Raw genomic sequence first — 19,535 nt, forward strand, 5'->3', positions numbered from 1 at the left:
AAACTGCAGTCATACGACACAGGACAGCTCAGCTGCAGCCCAGCCCAGCCCAGCCACAAGCAGCCATTACAGGAAAAGCCTGGCTTTGTCTCCAGTCCCTGGCTGAATCACGCTCAGCTACACATTGTTGAAACAGCCTGTGCAGTACTATCAGGAAATATCTTCAGGGCTGAAGCACACTCAGTGTTTCAAGAGGGTTATTACACATGCAGTCTCAGAGATTGTAGTGATAAGTCGAATAGGAAAAAAAATTCAAATATTTTAATTGTTAAAAATCAAAGACACTTTACTAGGTTCCTTGAACTGGTTTTATTTGTCCCAAAAGCTTTCAACTTGGCCAAGTTTGGGAGGAGTTTGGTATTTTTTCTTAAACAAGGAATAAACTACTTTCCTGCCAAACCTACAATCTCTACTGCAAAGCATGCTGCTGTGACTGCTGCCCAAAGAAAAGGTCACAAGGGCCAATTCTTTTCTTCAGTCTCATTCTTGTAAATAATTGGACCAGTTTTGACTAAAATTCCCCCTCCTCAAATTGGCATGTTTCTTTTCAAACATTTAGAATCTGATTTCAATGTTTTTATCCAACCCTCCTCTTTCTTCAGGTAAATTGCGTTTTAACTGTGATAGTCAAAGTAGAAAATACTAAAGTATGAGATGAAGACTTCAGCATCATAAACAACAAGGAAAAGGTTGGATCCTAAAAATGCTGTAGAAGATGAAGTAAGAGAATATGGTAACAACCTTAATAGATGCGTCTAGACAAGGCAGAACTGAAAGTGTTGCTTAAATTGCAGGGAACAGGAAAATGGTAATAACGGAGAAGGTGAAGAAAACCAGAGGAGGGAGGGGAGGAGAAAAGGAGGATTAACACGACTAGATTATAGCAGCTAGTACTGCTAGAGGGCTGTCTGTAAGGCACTGAAAGGTCTGTGCCAAATGCAAAGTCTCCATGACCAGGAGCAGATTACGCCCCAGGAGAACATGCCAGGAGTCTCCATCCACTGTCCCTGACCATCGTCCTGCGAAGGCCCTCAGGGCAGATGGCAGCCACTGCCCGAGGGAGTACATCTCCCCTCCAGCCCCACCGTGTCACATCGGGTGAGCAAGTAGATCTGAACTGCAGTTTCTCCTTGGATGAGGAGAGCTAGTCTGCAAGGACGTTCAGGTTAGATTTATCTCATCATCTAAAATACTCTTAATTTCTGCACTTTTAAGCATCCAAACATCTATTTGAGAAATTACATAAAATCACAGACAAAAATACAGTTCCTGGAATGAAGGTATGTAAATTAGTTATGTGGATGATGGGCTGGCAGTTTCATTTAGATGACTATTTCAGCATAGGTGGGGCTTTGCTCAAGTATTGATTCTGTACCAGTGTACACAGAGGTTTTTACAATTGTCTTGCTATTGTTACTCTAATGAAATACAATAAACAAGCTCAATTTTAGTTTCCTTTTCCTATAGCCCTAATCTGATTTCACATCACCTCTCAAACCAGTTCTGGCTGCAAATTTCATCAACAGACTATTAACTCATGTTGTATCTGAGGATATTAAGATAAAATCTAAAATGACTAACACCGACATACCAATTTACTATCTACACAATTCCACACATTGCTTTTTTCAGCATCCTTTCTCTGTGGCCCATAAGAATAATCACATCTAGTCAAATTAGAAACTCTACAGAAGGAAAGACAAAAATGTTTTACTGTGACTTCAACATTATACTTACCATATTCCTTTGGTCTTCTAATCTTAGTTTTGTCAGAGAAACAAGACAGCAAGCAAACCTCAGCACCATCCTGAAAGTACCAGTTTATTTACTGCTCCCTTCCCAATCTTAATTTACAGAATGACTGCTTCAGCATTTTTGCCCTGAAATTGCTTTACTGCTTGCCTGGAAGTTTTAACTCAGACCCAAAGAGGTTAGTTTCTGCCTCCCATTGCTAGGAACGCCTCTGTACGGGTGCCTGTCACTTCTGAAAAAAGTTAATGAATATACTGCAAATGCATACAGTATTTTCATTACCAGCAAGACTGAGTCAAAATAATTTATTCTAATCCGTGCAAGTTTTCACATAACTTGTATCTACAGTGTAAAAATGACATATGTATTTGCTGCAACCTTCCAGCATTAGAATCGAGTTACAAAATCTTAACTGATTTGAAAGGCACTTTTCAATCAGGGGGTGAGGCTGTGGGCTGGGATTCTGAAAGTATTCATCTGTGACAGAATTGTGGAGAACTACAAGCACAGACAGACATCTGGGAAGTTATCACACGTTATAGTAACACTAACAGAGCACAGAACAGTTTTAAACATGCTAAAAGGTGTGTGGTTGCTATTCAGACACACTTCACAATATACTTTATAAAATATCTAATTTCAGACTAATGATATTCAGCTTTTGCTGTAATCACGAAACATCAAACAAGTTAAGAACAGCCTGAAGAAGTCACACACAGCTTCTTACACAGTCTTGTTTTCTTGTATTAACAAATACTTCCAAGAAATAACTTCCAAGCTAGAAATATATTCTCCATTATATCACAAATGCTATGGGACAAGTCCCACACAACTAATGGCCTTAAACTAGCTAACATAGGATAAAAATAACACAATTTCCCAGATAATTACCTTGCATAAAAATCTCCTGAACCTTTTGTTCCTTTACCCAGGCTTTTACCTCCTCATGTAACTGCGGGTTATCCCTGAGAACTGGGTTTAGACTGTCTACGTCGTCCTAAAGTAGAGATTAAAAAAAGAACCATATGTTATGTTTATTTGTAACATTTCTGTTTATTTTTCTAGATGTATTTTAGAGTACAATATTAAGTAGTTTGATGCTAATTTTACTGATTGCCTACAAATCCTTGTGTTATTTTTAGAAAAAAAACTTAAAAGCATAACATAGTGCTAAAAGCTATTTCATGGGAGCATGGTATGTCAGATTCCACATGTGGTCAGACTTGTAAGCTATTAATAGGATCACACTTTCATAAATACTGTCTTACTACAAGCTAAAATTGCTCTTTAAAGGCCTCAATGTTTACAGGTATGCAGAAAGAACTGTTTAAATAATTATTAAATTAATTTTAAAAAAAAAATCCGTTTTCCATTCCGTAAAATTTAATATGGACATTTTGAGTATAAACATAGATATAAAACCCATAAAGATAATGCATAAGTGAGAGCTGTATTTTAAGAGAAACAAACATTCTGAGAGAAACACCATTACTGATTTTCAAATATGCAGGCCTTTGTTAATTAGATAATTTCAAATAAGACACAGTTTAATTCTCATTATATGCAGTTCTCCTGGAAAAGATTCTTTTCCACTATTTGAGTAGGATAGCATTTGGGAAATGACAACATATTTGGTGGCACTGTCCTCCTAACAAGGAAAAACTGGGCACAAAATCTGGTTCATATCCTTGAAAGCAGGGTTTAAATCATCACTGATCTCTACACTCTTAGAACACCTAATTTCTCTATTTCAGAGCAAACTTGCTATTTCTGCCTTTGAGGTTGTGGCAGAGAAATAAAGCTGCGCCGCAGTCCGGCAACTCCTTGTGCAGAAGACGGCCTTGGAAATCCGTGAGCTGCAGGAATATTCATTTGTGCCAAGAGAATTTCAGACAGCTAAAATAATCAGAGCGAGTCTCCACATACAAAATGTAAAGTGTTTTATCAGTACTGCAGCTGAGATCAAGTAATTTCTTTCCTTGATCTCCAACAAGTTCCTTGATGTTTCACAATCTACTATGAAGAGCCCCAGCCATAGAATACAAAGGTACAAGCAACACTCAGGGAATCGTGCATTGCTGCCAGGCCCTCAAGTGACATGAGCAATTTCTCTCTATTCATCTGGATGAGATTATTCCTGCTAACCCACTGATCACAGGATGTCTATTTCAATTTCAAAATGCACTTCCTGACACTTGAAGATTTGCTGTGCTCCGTTATGGAGAATGCATCAATGCTTCGATTATCAGAGAAAACCACTCTCTCTCCTTATGCTTTTGAAAAGGATATGGCCTCGGATCCAAAAGGAATGGTCAAGATGATTGTTTTAATACATGTAAAGTGGAACAAAGTAAAAGCGAAGGGGAAGATCAACAGGACCTCTACCATCAGATCAACACCACCAACAAGGTAAGTCTGTTGCTAGCATTATCAGAGGCACAAGAGGGTCAACACCAAAATTTATTCAAAGATAGCAGACGAGTAAAATACCTCCTCTCCTGAGGCAATCTAAAAAGGGTATTAGCTGTTCTACTTTCCTGTGCAAATCCATTTTTGCATTGATCCTACATACAGAAGCAACATCACCACTGGAAAGAGGGAATGATTTGCCAGGGGAACCCAGCAGACCCTGGAACTGGAGCCGTGCGACGATCATTCATTCATCTGTCCTACATCCTATGCACTCTCTTTCACAGCAGCTGCAACAGATTCCTGTACTAAAAATTGCCCCTCTCAGATCCACAAGCATTAGACCTAAGCAACAGACTGAGGCACTGCAACACTGGAAGTCTGGCTGACTTAAAAATGCACTTAGTATGCAGATCTCGTACATTTTGATTAATTCCTTCAGTCCCATCTAAGAAAATTTACATCTTCACTTCAAGACTACACACATTGCTTAGGTACCATGAAGTCAGACCTGTTACTCTTAACATTATTCTACTTAAATACGTTCTTTATGCAAAGTTTTTGAGTCTACGACATCTTGAGCCACTTTTGATTTGTTTCTGAAGGTAACACAAACTGCTGCTTTTCCTTTCTTACATTTCACATCTTTCCTAGGCATCTTTGCCTTCCTTGAACTTGACACTGAAGATACTGGTGATCCTACAGACATTTGAACTTTTGTTCTATCTCCTATTCAGATACATGGGAGTACTTCGTGTGAACGCTTAGAAAAGGAGATTGCAAAGTCCATTTTGTACTTCTTTCCTCACTCCTGGAGAAAGATGAGCTCATCTCAAAGACGAGCTAGAAAAGGCACAAGTGAGGTCAAAGATCCATTACACAAACTGCATGCAGGTATGACTGGGTTTACGTAGAGGATACCAAAGAGAACTCCAGGGTTTCTAAATACACACACACAAAATACACATTTACCATATCATGAATCACTAAAAAAAAAAAGTTTTGTTTCTAGACACCAACATGCTATACACTGGTCAACAGAAATCCATACAACAAAGCAAAATTGTAACTGACAACTGAAGCTCAGTATCAAGATACTAAAAAAAGGTTCCTGAAATCTCAAAAATTCTGTTCTTTTGTGTACACATTACACAGCTCTATGAAAAAATGTGTGTCATGACTGAGCTTTTTCCACCGTCAATCTTAAATCTGAACATCTAAAAACCAGGAAATTGCATAATGCGTTAAACTATAAGGCAACGGCCTTAAACACACTCTTTTAGTGCACACCACAAACTTTGGCAAAAACCGAGACAGGGCAACAAGCAAAGCTGATGACTTGCAGTCTCTTCCCTGTCTCAGCACTGAAGACAAGACTCTGCAGTGCCCCGTCCTTTTCCTTACCCTGTATTTATATTACTCAACGAACAGCTCTGTCTACAGATTTGAACCTCGGCAACTACGATCTTCAGTTTTCCCCTCCTTCTTGGTCAAAGTAGCAAGATTGACAGATTAACCCACAGGAGAATTAAATGCCCTCTAGGATTTTCCTCCAGACTTTTCCTCATTTGAAAGTACTTTTACCCACTACAGTATCCTCTCCTAGACTAGTTTTTCCACAAGTGCTGGAATATTTCCTCCAGGAAGTCGTTAACGCTGGTTTGAAATCCTTACGAAATGAAAATCAGAATGCAAATCAAATAAATGGGACTGCAATTTGCCTCTTCAAACCTACTCTAGGAAAGCCTTTTATGTATTTCATACACCAGTGGCCCTTGCTCCACAAATGACTATGTGCAATACTGGGAAAAAGACAAAGGGCGTATGGGCTAGAAAGATACGGTCGAGATAATCCTTCCTGCCCTTCTGGAAGACAGTCACATGAAGCAACGTGACTATCAGAAGCTTGCCAACCTATGTCAAATTTTTTAGAACTTTGCTGCTATTCCTCCTTCTTTCCAGACCAAAAGAGGAATTCACTTCCAGTGGAATGGACTTTCTGCTTAATAATCCAAAGAATACTTGAGTCAGCTGCATGTCTCTCTAGGTGATACTTCTCACTCGCTGGGGATGTGCTCGACTCCTACGAAGTCCTGAGAAAGATAAAGAACGAAATTTTCCCAAATAACAAAGTGATCCAGTGTTTTCCTGAGTATATCGGTTCCTTCTTCTGGTGCAAAATGGTAGAGCAGGTTGGAAACCACAGATCATACCATCAGGTTAAGATACCACGCTGCTCTAACCAGAAAGTAGAAATCTTTGTTCAGAGAAGCATTTTCAAAGAGCTTATTTGGACAAACATAATTTCTCATTCAAAGCCACAGGTGAATAAGGGCAGATCACTTGTAACACTTCAAAATTCAAGTAATGATCAAACAGGAATTTCAAAGACAGTATCCAGAGAAAAACAAGTCAAAATCCAAATACAGAATTCTCCTACTCAAGCACCCGGCACAAACAAAATACTGTGCAAGATACTGAGAGGCACCCCTGGATGAGCTGAACCTGCACGTTGCCCAAAGATCATACAAAGTGCCTTCTGAAAAGCTCAAATGACCACAAGCTCCTTTTCTGTTTTAGGCAGCTGGAGATGTCTGTGGTGGGAACGCCTGCACATCTCCACAGCTCTCTACCTTCCCGACACGACTTGAACTATTGAAGTAAGCTGTTTCCTCAGCATTTTAAAATACTCCTCCAAGTCATTCTTCACAAACTTGAGGGGCAGAAACGAGTTCATTAAAAAGAGAGATGGAACCCTGGAGCACGAAACAACAATTAAAAAGTGGATTCAAGGAGCCACTCCCACCCCCAATCACACAGCCTGCACGCTGCTTATAGGAGGGTATACAAACTCCCGTCACCTGTCCACTATCCATTTTCTGTGAAGGAGAAGAGAAGAACTGACAATATGCGTTCCAGGAAAACCACTCCTGGAAAAACAGTGTCTTTTGGCATGAAAAAGGCTTAAACCAGGGCCCTGAAGGCCAAGCCTCTATGCACGCTATACATTAGGAACCTGCAAACGTTTTATTTGGGAAAGCGCCTTCCTTGGCCATGGCATCTCTGTATTTGGCTTCAGTGCATCAAGGACATCTTTTTAATATCAGTAGGAACTCATTTCAGCTAGTGTTTTACAGAGAAAGACTAAGTAGATTTTGCAGTCCTCGTAAAGGTCAACACCACATTAGTCCTCACCATCTGTGGCTTAATTAACTATAGCTTCCTCTGGCTGCTTAGAGGTTTTCTGATAATTTAGGACACGAATTAAATGAAAACTAGTACATAACCAACTTGAGAGTCCTGTTTACAACGTTTACACAGTCTGTGCTGCACACGGAAATAAGCAGTTTGTTAGTACTTTAATGGTAGAGGGACCACATTTAAATTCAAACAGCGCAAATGAAAAATTCATAGATAAAAGCATTAAAAGCTTGAACCTTCAGTTTTCTTCTTGTTTCATGAGTATCTTGAAATCAGTTTCTATGAAATGAGCCCCCCACCTTGTTTTTTTGCTTTTTGCACCAAATCATTTTTACAACTGCATGGAACTTCAGCTGCACCGAAATTAAATTTCAAAATTGCAGCCTGAAAATCAAGGAACAAGGTAAGTCAACATCTGATTGCCGCAACAGTTTTCAGAGATCAGTGGCACTGAAAAGTATTATTTTTAAAATCTAGACTGCTGAGAATTTATACTGGTCCTCTAATGCCATCTTTCAGAATATGATTCTTTCATTTAAAAAAAAAAAAAACTAAAGATCTTACCTGCACCCATCCTCGAACACATCCATGAGTATTTTTACCCCTCGTTTGAAAGGTCTCTACAATTCTCTCCTTATTTTCACTCCTTGATAACTAGCCATCCCTTTTTTTTTTCCTTCCTCTTTTATCTTTCTCTGATTGTGTCACCTGATATACCTGATTATATCACTGATCTGTAATCTCTCTCACCGATTATAACTTTTTAACAAACCTTCCATCTTAATATCTTCCTGCCTGCCATCTGTGAGCAGGGAAAAAAACCCACACAAAACAGAACAGTGACATAAAATCTGGATAACCAAAATACCAAAGATCTTAACAAGAACATCACCTATTAATTGGCAGTATCCCTCTGCCATGCTACAAGACTTTTTCCAGTGAGAATCTAACTAAAACACAGAAAAACCAGCAGCAACTGATACCCCTGAGGGTATCACCGGGCAGGCGCTGCTGATGCCACACAGACCACACGAAAATCCTACACTGAAACCATCAAATTCAGCCGAGACTAAAACATACAGATCTTCTGTTGCTTCACCCATCTTTCTCGACACACATGCACGCATAAACCACTGGTGAACAGTATTTCCCTTATTCCTTTCTGACAAGTGAAAGGCTACCCCAGCTGCCACACCACTGCAGCTGGTGGGCAGGAGGTCAGCGAGGCACCGGAGGCTGCAGGGCTGGGCTGGGCTGCTCCCTACAAGCCAGCAGCGAAACGCCTTTCCGGAGGGGACCGCATCGACCCGACCCACCGCGCGCCCCTGCAACGAGGGCAACCTCCCTCCTGCTCCAGGCTTCTCATCAAGGGCAACGTCAGCCAGAAACACCAAGGTTACAGAAGGCTAGAAAGTTTTTTGGGGAGATCCTAACTTCCCAGTTTACCTTAAACGGCTTTGTCTGAGCTGAGAGAAGAGGCTTAGGCTTACCAGGCGTCGCTAGCGCTTTCTATGTAAACCCAACCCACACTTGACCTATTTTCTGCTGTTCTGAGCGCACAGTCACAATTTACCTCATTCAAACCCAGCAGCTGCTGGGCTACATCTGAACCAGTTAAGTCAAGCTTGAAGGCACAACTCTGACCCCTAAACCCGAAACAAAGTCGAGCTGAGGTCAGCCCCACTCACACGTGCGTGGTGGCACGCCGCATGGGGAAAGGCAGGGATGGGCAGTGATGCTCTCCCTACATGCAGGGGCCAGGTGAGAGAACAGGGATAACTAATCCCTTCCCAACAAGCGGCTCCGAATGCATTGTTCCGACAAGAACAGATGTTTGTAGGTATTTCGGACCACAAACATTTAAGATTAAGGGTTATTTTCAGTGTGTAACAGCAACAACTATGTTTCTGTAAATAGAAAGTTGAAAGTATAGGGGAAAAAAAAAAAAAGATGAGGATTAAAAATTAGTACTTTTCCAACTGTCAGCAAACTTAACATCTCTCAGGAAAAGCTATCAACAATTTTTCTTTTGCTCCCCACTCTCCCCTATGCCTAATACTTCTCCACACACACTCCTACTTCCTTCCTCATTTCACCTGTTCAACAATTAAAAGACTTGACACTGATTTTAAAATTTTAATTATCAGGTTTGAGAATTAGGGCAGCAGGGCTGCATACGCTTCTCCAAGTCATTATTTCAGGCTTGAAAAAACATCACTGTGTTGATTAGTTCAGTTCTGGAAGAATAACTCACAACCCTAAGAATACCAGAATACGAAAGATTATCCTATGGAAAATATATTAAAGTTAGGAATGTAAACATACAGGAAAAAATCTGACTCAAGTCAAATATTCCCCCTGATGTTAACTCACAAACACAAAAATAAACCGAGATATTTGCCCTCCTATAAGACTACCAATGTCTTAAGTGAAACGGGCATGCTGAAAAACTTGCTTTTTACAGGTCAGCTCGTTATTCCTCTATCTGTAGATGAGAACCTAGTATGGAAAGGAAGAAGGGAAACAAGAGCAGCATACGGAACGAGCATGCAGCAGGGAAGCAAGGAGCCGCTGATCGATATGCAAAATCAAACCTGGGCCAGGCAGATATTGTCACAAAAGAACATAAAAACTGCTCTAGTGACTTCTACAATAGTTTTCAACTTGAAAATAGAGATTTTAAAAAAACAAAACAAAACAAAACAACAAACCCACCACCACAAACGACGACCCTTACGCTCACGGGTTATGTCACCCTCTCTTTGAGCAGCTGGGACAATCTGGGTCAGAAAAGCAAAATCTCCTGGAGTGCCAGACTCATCTTTTAGCATCCGATCTAAAGACTTCCCCAAACAAGCAGCTCCTGCCCACAAACCTGGTGGGCTGTCAGCTTCCACTTAAGAGCACTGCAGTGTCCATCTGTACTACTTATGTTCTCCACGTAAAAACAAATGAAAGGGCAAGCGATTAACACTGCTCCATGTCCATCTTCTCCCTTGTTTTGATGACACAGCCACACACTTGCTTTTCTTTCATTTTCCACTGAATCACATTTCCTTCCCCTTCCTCACTGCAGACTCCATACATTTATCACCACCATCTCAGCAATATGCAACTTTGTCCTAATTTTGCATTTTTATTTATCTGCTCCTAAGAGAAACAGGGAGGGAGTACTGGTCCTACTCCACTGAGTCAGTAACTCCCAGGTCATGTGAGGATGCTGGAACAGGCCTTGGAATCACTTACCAAGCAACTCAATGCCACTATGGGAAAAGAAACCTCGAAGTGCAGACATTTCCCTGAAGCAAGCAATTAGCAGAGTGAAGCTGATGCTAACAAGGAGAGCAGCTAAGTGAGTAGATCAGAGAAAAATTTTTTGTACATCAATATTAAATTTTAAACTGAGATACAGACACTGTGTGAACTGTGAACAGCTTTCAGAAAGTATTTAACAACTCTCCGAATCGTATCAGCTGAAGGACAAGCTGTATGGATGGAGGGGTCTTCAAGCAAAAAAGAAAGTATATGCTGTTGATCATGAGTTCACTGGCCTAGTGGGCCGCTAGAAAGGCAGTCTAATGCCCCCAGAAATCAATTCCAAGAGATCAGTTCTTGCTCAGAGACTGACCATTTTAGAGAGGACACATCCTCCGTGCGTCAGAGGATGTATGGACAGCAGAAGTTACTTGTGGCAGCTTGAACTGGCAGAGTTGGAAAGCTGGATACCGCCACCACAGACGACGACAGACCGGATAGTTCATCTTGTATCTCCTGGTAGCTACCTCCATCAAATCTTTTATCAGTTGCATTACTCAGCAACATGGTATTCTTTGACGAGACCACTGATAACTAAGAGCTTACTGTATTAAAGAGCAAAGGTCTCTCAATTCCAATCTGCAGAAGAAAACTGTAAAACACTATACAATACGTGGCAGACAACAGCTCCTAGAATCAACACCACCTCCTAGACACTCGTAGCACAGTATCTCACTCTTGTGAATGACTCTCTGCTCTGTAATTTGAACTCCCACCAAATAGCTTACCAGCAGTCACAGAGCTACCCAGTCTCTTCTGTAAATATCCTCAATCCTATTTAACAGGAGCTCTGGGAACATACAACTTTCCAGCTCGTTTCCCCCCTGTAACTCATGAGGACTATGGGCAGAATACAAATCCTTCCCAACAATAAAAATATCTTAACCTTATTTTTTTGTCAAAAGGACAGAATACATCAGATATCTTCAAAATGTTCTTGAAAGCCAGCTTCAGTGGAGTTTGGTCCACTTAATTACTACTGCATTAACGTTTTATTTTCAAGTGGGTTTCCAGGGTTTGTTTGAAAACGTGTTTCTTAGAATAGTACTCCGTGACAATGTTTGCCAACATGCTGATAATATGAAAGTAGTTCAGAATAAACCAGATTTCTCTCATGTTTTAAACGAGTACCACTGTATTTGCACAGAACTTTTCGAAGTTAATTTCTAATAGGACTTAGGGCAGCACTGCACAGAAGCAACACATCTGGGTTGGGAAAATAATTAGCACATTTTCTTGCAGATTTTCATTCAGAAGAACAACCTTCTCTGGTCTCAGGGCTATGGTGCAGAGACTCTCCAACTGTCTGGCTGGGCATACAACAGCGAGCCCATTGCTGTGCAAACGTGGAAACGCTGCCTCCGCTCCAAGACAGTATCAGAAGCAATGCAGCCAGCATCGTGTGCTTTTTTCCTGTGAAAAGCTCTGTTCTGACCTGCTGGAGCCATTTTAGGAATTTTCCCTATAAATAACAGAGGTCTGACCAGCTGGGATGTGTATCATATTTGGATTAACACTATAGCTCTGTAACTCTGGAAAAAGTAGTGGCTGTGCCTTTTATAGAACAGATGAATAATGGCCTTGCAAAGGGGAAAGATTAAATTGCTAATCAGAAAACAGGGATGTTTCAGTCATTGCTGCAATAAGCTCTTTGGGGTAGACTTAAGAAAATCATTCAGTGTTTAAAATTGATACAATATGCTCATCTATTTCACAATACTTTTCCATTAATAAATCTACTAGCACACAGAACCAAAAAATTCCTGTTAAAATCATAATTCAAGACTGAATTATACCACTTGGGGGGCAGGGGGGAGGCCTGTAAAGCACCATACTTTAGCCACCAAGTCTTATGCATCCTGAAATCTATTCTAACCTGATTTTAACTGTTGTGCACCAAAGTCGTGTGGAGTGGAGAAAAGAATATAGTAAAGGCAAAGAAAACATTCACACTGGGTAAAAATCCAGCCTCTATGGTTGAAATATAATTTCTAAACTGTGTGCTTAAAATTCACTAGTAAAATCATAAAACACAGAATAATTTGTGACATGCACAGAAATTACTATGCTTCAAACCCACTTGCTCAGCAAAAGCATAGTAAAGGACCACTCCTAGTAATGCTGGCAGACACACATATAAAGAGGGAGATGCAGGGGAAAAAACAGGAATAGTTAATTTTAATTCCATCCAAAAGACAGGAAATCTTTGCTAGATTGAAGGTGGGGGATCAGTATTTACAAACAATGGTAGTAAAAAAAAATCTTTAGAGCTATATTTAATTACATAGTATACTGTTAAAAAGAAGTTTGATCAGGAAATGCACTGTACGCCAAGCCCTCGACATCAAAACAAATATTGCACTTCTTGTTTTATTAGTAAAGTTATTCCAATGTCTAAGAAAACAGTAAGATTCATACTCTGTTTTAATTTTAAAAAAAAAAAAAATAATCAAGTTTGTATAAAATTACTTGCGTTTCTCCCCAAATGTCAGGTCTGGAGAAGGAATATTCCATGTACACACCTGGGACTGCTATAGCTCTCAACCTCTACTAACTGCAGCTTGCTGAAGGCTGCGGAGCAGTTCTCATAAAGCACTAACCCTAGACTACAAATTAGTACTTCCATTAGGTGTAATTTCAAAAATACTTCTTGTAAGAAAAAGTTATAGAGTAGCAGCCCTGAACAAAGCAATGTCGTATCAGCAGAAGGAATGAAAGCAAACAAGACCCTGGGCACTTCATCAAACGAGCTATTGTGCTTATCGGGTCAAGCTAAAGCTTAATTCTGGTCAGACATATCAATGAAACTCAGTTTCCCCCCTACCCGAAACGCAAAAAAAACCTACTCTTTTCCCTCCCTGGGCAAGCACCCCCATGCAAGGACTGTGGGATTTTACCCTTATTCATGCCTCAGAGTTCCCCAGAGCACTACAGATTCCCAGCCTCAACACACAGCAACTATTTGGGAAAGTAAGAACATACCAGCAGAGCACCATCTGGCTATAAAGTGAAATGACTTCTATAGGAGCTGACTGGATTATGACAATAGCGTTGATCAAGAACATCACCTAAGAAAAATACTTTAAACTTTCATTTTTAGTAGATCAGATGTGAAGACTGGAAATTTTAAAGATACAGAACTGAGGATAAGGTGCCCTTCTCTTACTATTGAGCAGATTTTCCATGGGCTTCTACTGGTGAAAAAAGCAACCGTTTGTGAGCAAACACAGGAAGCTCCTTACCCAGAAACACTGGATGGATTTGTAAATTCAGTAATCCCAAGACTGCTTTTGAGAAGCACTATGATACTTCAGTGAAAGGATTTGATCTTCACCTTCAAAGAAGAAACAAGTTTTGTTCCATCTGTTCTGTTTTTAATTCCTAACTTAAATTATTTATTTCAATGCTACCTCCTGGAGTAGGATTAATGAAATCAAACCATTAAACCAACCAGGAGTTTTAAAAAATTGTAGGAAGAGTAAGACAAGTTTCTCTACGACAGTGGAAGGAAACCTGTTTTCCTATGGATTTGAGACCTACCTCCACTGTAGCAAGCTCAGCTTATCCCTAGGGACCTCACAACCCTTTCCCCTTCCTCCTCGTACACCTTCCCACGGTCTTCAGCAGTTCCACTCGAACTCCCTCCTACTACCTGGAGGAGCACACTATTTGTGGCAGTTACACCACCCGCCTGCTGACTGACGGCCTCCTCTCCATGCTGCAGATCTCCCTACGGCTTGTCAGGTCTGGAAGAACTCCACTCCTGTGTCAAACCTTGCTGAGAGAGACAAAAAAGTGACTAAAGCCTTTATTCCTTAAGAAATCAGGGTAAACCAGGAAGGTACAATTTTGTTCCGCCTATTTTGAGAATAAAGACAGATGAAGTCCTCAGGAAAGCAGCTGTTTTTCAAAGGGAGGCACAAATACAGGCTTAGGAGAGATGATGTACATCTCCCCCTGACTCTACAAATGGAGGGCAGCAATCCCTCTTCTCTCATTCCTCTCCCTTTGCAAGCGCTCTGATGAAACTCTTCTGTCCCACACGTGTAAGTGGGAGCGAGGACTGATATGAGTCATCTGACCCACTTCTAGCTGGATGCAGCCTTTTGCTTCCCCTCACGTTGGAACCGTACACTTAAACATAGATGTGCCGGTAACAAGCTGTTTAGACCACCGCTCTTTACGATGCTGCCAGAGAAGCCAGCTGGACTGCTTATGGGTGGTCCAGACACCAGGGACATGGGAAAGAATAGAGACAGCTCTTAAACAGGACACTGAGAAGAGTTAAAGATGCAGAAAGTTGTGTGTGCCTCGCTGGCCGGTGGAGGAAAGGAAGGCGGGAAGGGAGCACACAATGGCCACGGCCGCGGGCTGGCCAGCACCAGGAGTTCCCGAGCTGCTTCTGTCAACCTCAAAGGGTGGGACCGACCCAAAAGCTCCTGCCCGCCTGGTCAGTGGAGGTACAAGTTTATGGGAAGAGCAATTTTCAGCTGCAGTAGTTATTTTTAAGCCTGAAGTTTAAAGTAAGAGAAGTCTGAAAGACAAGTACATGTATGATTACGGGGTGCTTAAAATACAGGCAGAAAAATATTATTTTATCCCTGTCTCAAGATGTTTAAAGAATTTTTTATGTGCACGTCATTACTACACAAGCCCTGCTACACGATTGGCTTGCTCTTCTGAGCAGACAAGTCACGAAACCCAAAAGCATCCAGGCCTGAAATACCCAGTGTCTGCCCATAATAAACAGAAAAGGAAAGTACCAGAGTTGCACAATGCCCTCTTCTCAAGCCTTACTTCATGGCCTATAGAACTTGCATTTCTAATAGATCGAGTAAGATCAGCGCGATATTAGATCCTGAATCCGAGGCACCTATTCCATGATTAGTGAGAAAGTTTATTATCATTACTCCAGCAATCTTTCAGGTGTGTTAGACATTTGACCTGCCAGCTCTCAGACGTGCAATGCACGTCTAGAAAAAGAGCAAAGTGCACAGGTCTATCACTGTGCATCTAACACCTCCCACAGGGCATTTCTCTGTGCCCTATCTTTACACCTGCAACCTTCAGCACAGAAGTAGACAAGCAGACCTTACCATTTTGAAACACTAAGGCAACCAGGCTTGTCTTCAACACAAAAACAAAACAAAAACAACAAAAAAAAGAAAAAAAGGTTCTGAAGGAAAATGTGAATAAGTAGGGTGGCTCGAAGAGAGATTCCACCATAGAGAAGAACCGAAGTGTGTTCTTCATTCATTCTTAGCAGGGGGGTTCGTTCTTTTTTTTTTTTTTTTTTTTTTTTTTTTAAAAAAACCCAATATGCAGGAGGACTTTTTGAAGACTGTGTGCACACCCTTCCACTTCCTTCCTTAATTGGTGAAATATCCTCTTTGCAGGAAGTCTAACGATTGTGAAAAATTTAATTTGAATTCTTTGCCCCACCTCAGCCGTGCACGTTTGTTCCAGTACTGCATGCTCACAAATCCTTAGAAAAATGTATTATCACACACACACAAAATGTGTGTGTATATTGGGTATATATTTGGAAATATATAATCTATCACGCACCCTCCTCTGGACGACCCAGAGACACAGCTGAAACACAGTGACTGCCTGGACAAAGCAGAGTCTTTCCGGGTCTCTCCATAAGTGTATTTTAGTATGGAAGAACACGATATAAAACACTTTTTGTTATTCTTTATTTGCTTGTCCAAAGTATAATGCAGTTGACTCCAGCTGCTTCAGCCAGTAACAGCAGAATCACACACTTCAGCCCAATAGTACCCGTGACGGGTACTGCCAAACACCACCCAGACAAAAACACCACACTGATGAGGTCACACATACCATATGCTGAGCTTTAATGCTTCACATCCCCATCTATAGTCCTTCAAGTAAGCTACAATGCTTAAACAAATCAAGGCATGATCAGCTTTGCTGCTGCTTCACTTACTATGTGGAGCATAGCAAACAGACACATAGCTGTCACAAAAAAGTACAAGTAGCTTATTACAGAAAATTATTTCAGTTCTAATTATTTGATTTAGGTCACACTTGTATTTGTGTAGGCTTACTGTAGTTTTGCTTAAAATATTTTAAGGACAAACATATTTGAAAGTGTGTTCATTTTCAATCTACAGCAAGAGCCACTGTAAAACCCACTGTATTTGTCAATCTTTACTTCATCTCAAAATATACATGATATATTGTGAATGCAAAGTAGAAAAATATTGAAGACCTGACTTACACATCCCATTTCAAGGCCGTATTTCCTAGAGGTACTAGTCTGACATAGAAAACACATGTTGCAAATTTTATGTCTATCGTTTCCTGCAAAGGAATAGAATTTTCATTTCATTGCTAAGCAAAGTACCACGGCAAATATTCATGTCTGCTTTATCCTCAAGATCCCCCTGTCACCACCATAAAAAGAACTACATGACTAAATGGTCTGACCATCCCAGATTAATGAATGAGTCACTCTCAGTCACACGCAAGTTTCACGTAGAGAATAATACCGTTTGTATCCTCTATGAGGCAACAGACATAAAAGCAACCGGAAACAAGTTGTAGGTTGGTGTTTAAGGCACCACGCATACAGAACCCAAGGAGTTTTTACAGAGGATGGCAGGATTCAAAGCAGTACACACATAAGGGAAAAGAAAAGTCACACAACACACTTAGCTGTAAAGAACAAATTCACAGACAAGTGTAATACTTGCTATAGAAAACCTTGTGAAGATACGAAAAAATGGGAAAAGGCTAGTATAGTGCAGCTGCATACCCTGCTTTTAACAACTATATTCATCTAGCTCTTACAAAGGCTGCTGAATCTCTTAACAATCGAAACATGTTTGTTTATGCGAAGAGCAGACATGGCATGGGAATCCATGGTTCACGATTCCCCAGCGAGTCCTGCCAAAGTCTCTTTACTCTTGTTCTGGAAGAACCACTTCTGGTAACGACACTAATTTAGTTCTTTGCCTACTCAAACTTTGTTTTTCCTGCCAAGAACTAAAAGGATGCCAAGTGTGCTGTTTTCTTTGCCTTGAGCAGTTGCCACCTTTAAACCGGACAGCACCACCTTATTCATGAAGCCTTTTAGCCCAACAGTTCCATTAAACAGCACGGTGGTTTTTGATCAGAACCAATCTGAGCAGAATTCATACCAAATGTTTGTCTGCTGCCTATTACTAGCATTGTAAGTATATGCAATGATGGGAAAAATTACTCAGTAGTTAAGAACTGTATCTGAAGTGAAATGGAGTCTTCCCACACAGATTCAAACTTTGTTTGTTTTGGCAGAAAGGTACTGGAATTATAGACACTAACAGCAAAATGCAATTAAAAAAAAAGTGTTTAGATCACCATGGCCTCTAAGGACTTTGTATTGAAAATGTGCAGCCATGAGAGCTTAAACCAAAAACTAAACACATTTAGAAAGACCTCAAAGTTAACTCCTCTGTGCAAAGAATGGTTCCTCAGTTCCGTCTTCTGCTCAAAAGCAGGTTAACAGCATTCCAGACCAAACAAGGGAGCAAAAAGGCCATTTTCCCTCCTTTTTAGAAAAGCAGATTTTCACAGGAAGTTTATCAAAGATTTATCTAGGACGTGTTTTCATGACAAAGAAAAGGAAGGCCTTCCAGAAAAAAGGTACAAGTAAAAACTACCTTACATTAAGTGACTGAAGGCTAGGAATGTGATTTCCAGCATTAATAAAAAACAAGCAAAACAAATTAATGGAGACAATCCTCCCACTTTAGATATCTTTCAGGAGAAAATAGTCTCCTAACAATCCAGTTAATATTTCTGTCTAACACCCTGCTAGCACATAATTCAGTTAGCATATTTGAAAAAACAGTTTCTGTTCTCTTAAAGGCATTATCATTCAGTAAAGCTCTTATCTGTACAATTAACTTGCAAAACTTGGCCACGAGACATTGCTAGCTCTGCAGAGAGACATGCCTACGAAAGTAATTTCTAAAACTTCTTAGAATCGTCCAAAGAAAGAAATCTTTGCACTATTCATCAGTGACCTCAATGTTACTTTATGTTTCTACATCCGACATCTGAGCAATATTCAGTTAAAATGCAAACTCTGTATGTCTTAGTACTTAAAGGGAATCTCCATCAGCAACCTTCTTGTAATGTTAAGACAGACAGACAATTTAGGTATCTCCTGTCACCAAACTACTTACAATTGATACAGATCAGCAGCCTCCATCTCAGGCTTTAATAGGTAGCTGTTTGCTCCATGAGAGGGGTAAACAATCTGACCTCTCACACAGAGTTGCCCTCTACGTGTCAAAAATGGAGGCCAAGAGTGAGGGAGACCAAGCTTGTACCTAGACTATTTTTCACAAGCTACTGCTTTGTACCAGTTTTTGGTGAACACCTCTTTTAAAACTGAAGTTACTAATGCTGTTAATTACAGAATTATCTACCAAGATATTATAAAGTCAGCTGTTCCTTCAGACCTAAAATGCATCGCCAGGCCGGGTAATAGGATTGTTTTATAAAAAGGCAGTCCTCCTCATATATTCAATTTGTTTTGCTCAGCTCATCTCATAAGAAATGATCCACTGCCAAAAGGAGATTGATGACTGTTACTGGAATGAACGTTATCAGAGACATGATCTTGATAGATTTCAAAGGACAGACGCTAGCACGAGTATTTGCTTTGTAAAATGGATCTGGAAGATTGCGGCTGGACTCCGAGGGTGAATTTACACTTCACGGCTCAGCTGATTTAAGAGGTCGCTGCTGCCAAAGGAGGATATCCCATTCTGCGTTGCGTCATCCTGACCCCCTCCCTAGAGGAAGCCACAGCACTCGCTGCACCCTGGGCTAATCCAGCT

General features: G+C 40.5%; 1 protein-coding gene across 1 annotated transcript in view; it reads right to left on the bottom strand.

The window, feature by feature from the left end:
* JMJD1C (jumonji domain containing 1C) overlaps window positions 1-2,745 on the bottom strand; it is a 39,816-nt gene extending 37,071 nt beyond the window's left edge. Inside the window, exon 1 of the mRNA XM_009704167.1 lies at window positions 2,644-2,745. Within this exon, the coding sequence (XP_009702469.1) occupies window positions 2,644-2,650 (7 nt within the window). The 5' untranslated portion in view covers window positions 2,651-2,745. The remainder of the gene's footprint in view (window positions 1-2,643) is intronic.
* Between the last annotated feature and the right edge of the window lie 16,790 nt (window positions 2,746-19,535).

Source organism: Cariama cristata, unplaced genomic scaffold, assembly GCF_000690535.1.
Source record: "Cariama cristata isolate BGI_N322 unplaced genomic scaffold, ASM69053v1 scaffold41697, whole genome shotgun sequence".
Classification (NCBI taxonomy): Eukaryota; Metazoa; Chordata; class Aves; order Cariamiformes; family Cariamidae; genus Cariama; species Cariama cristata.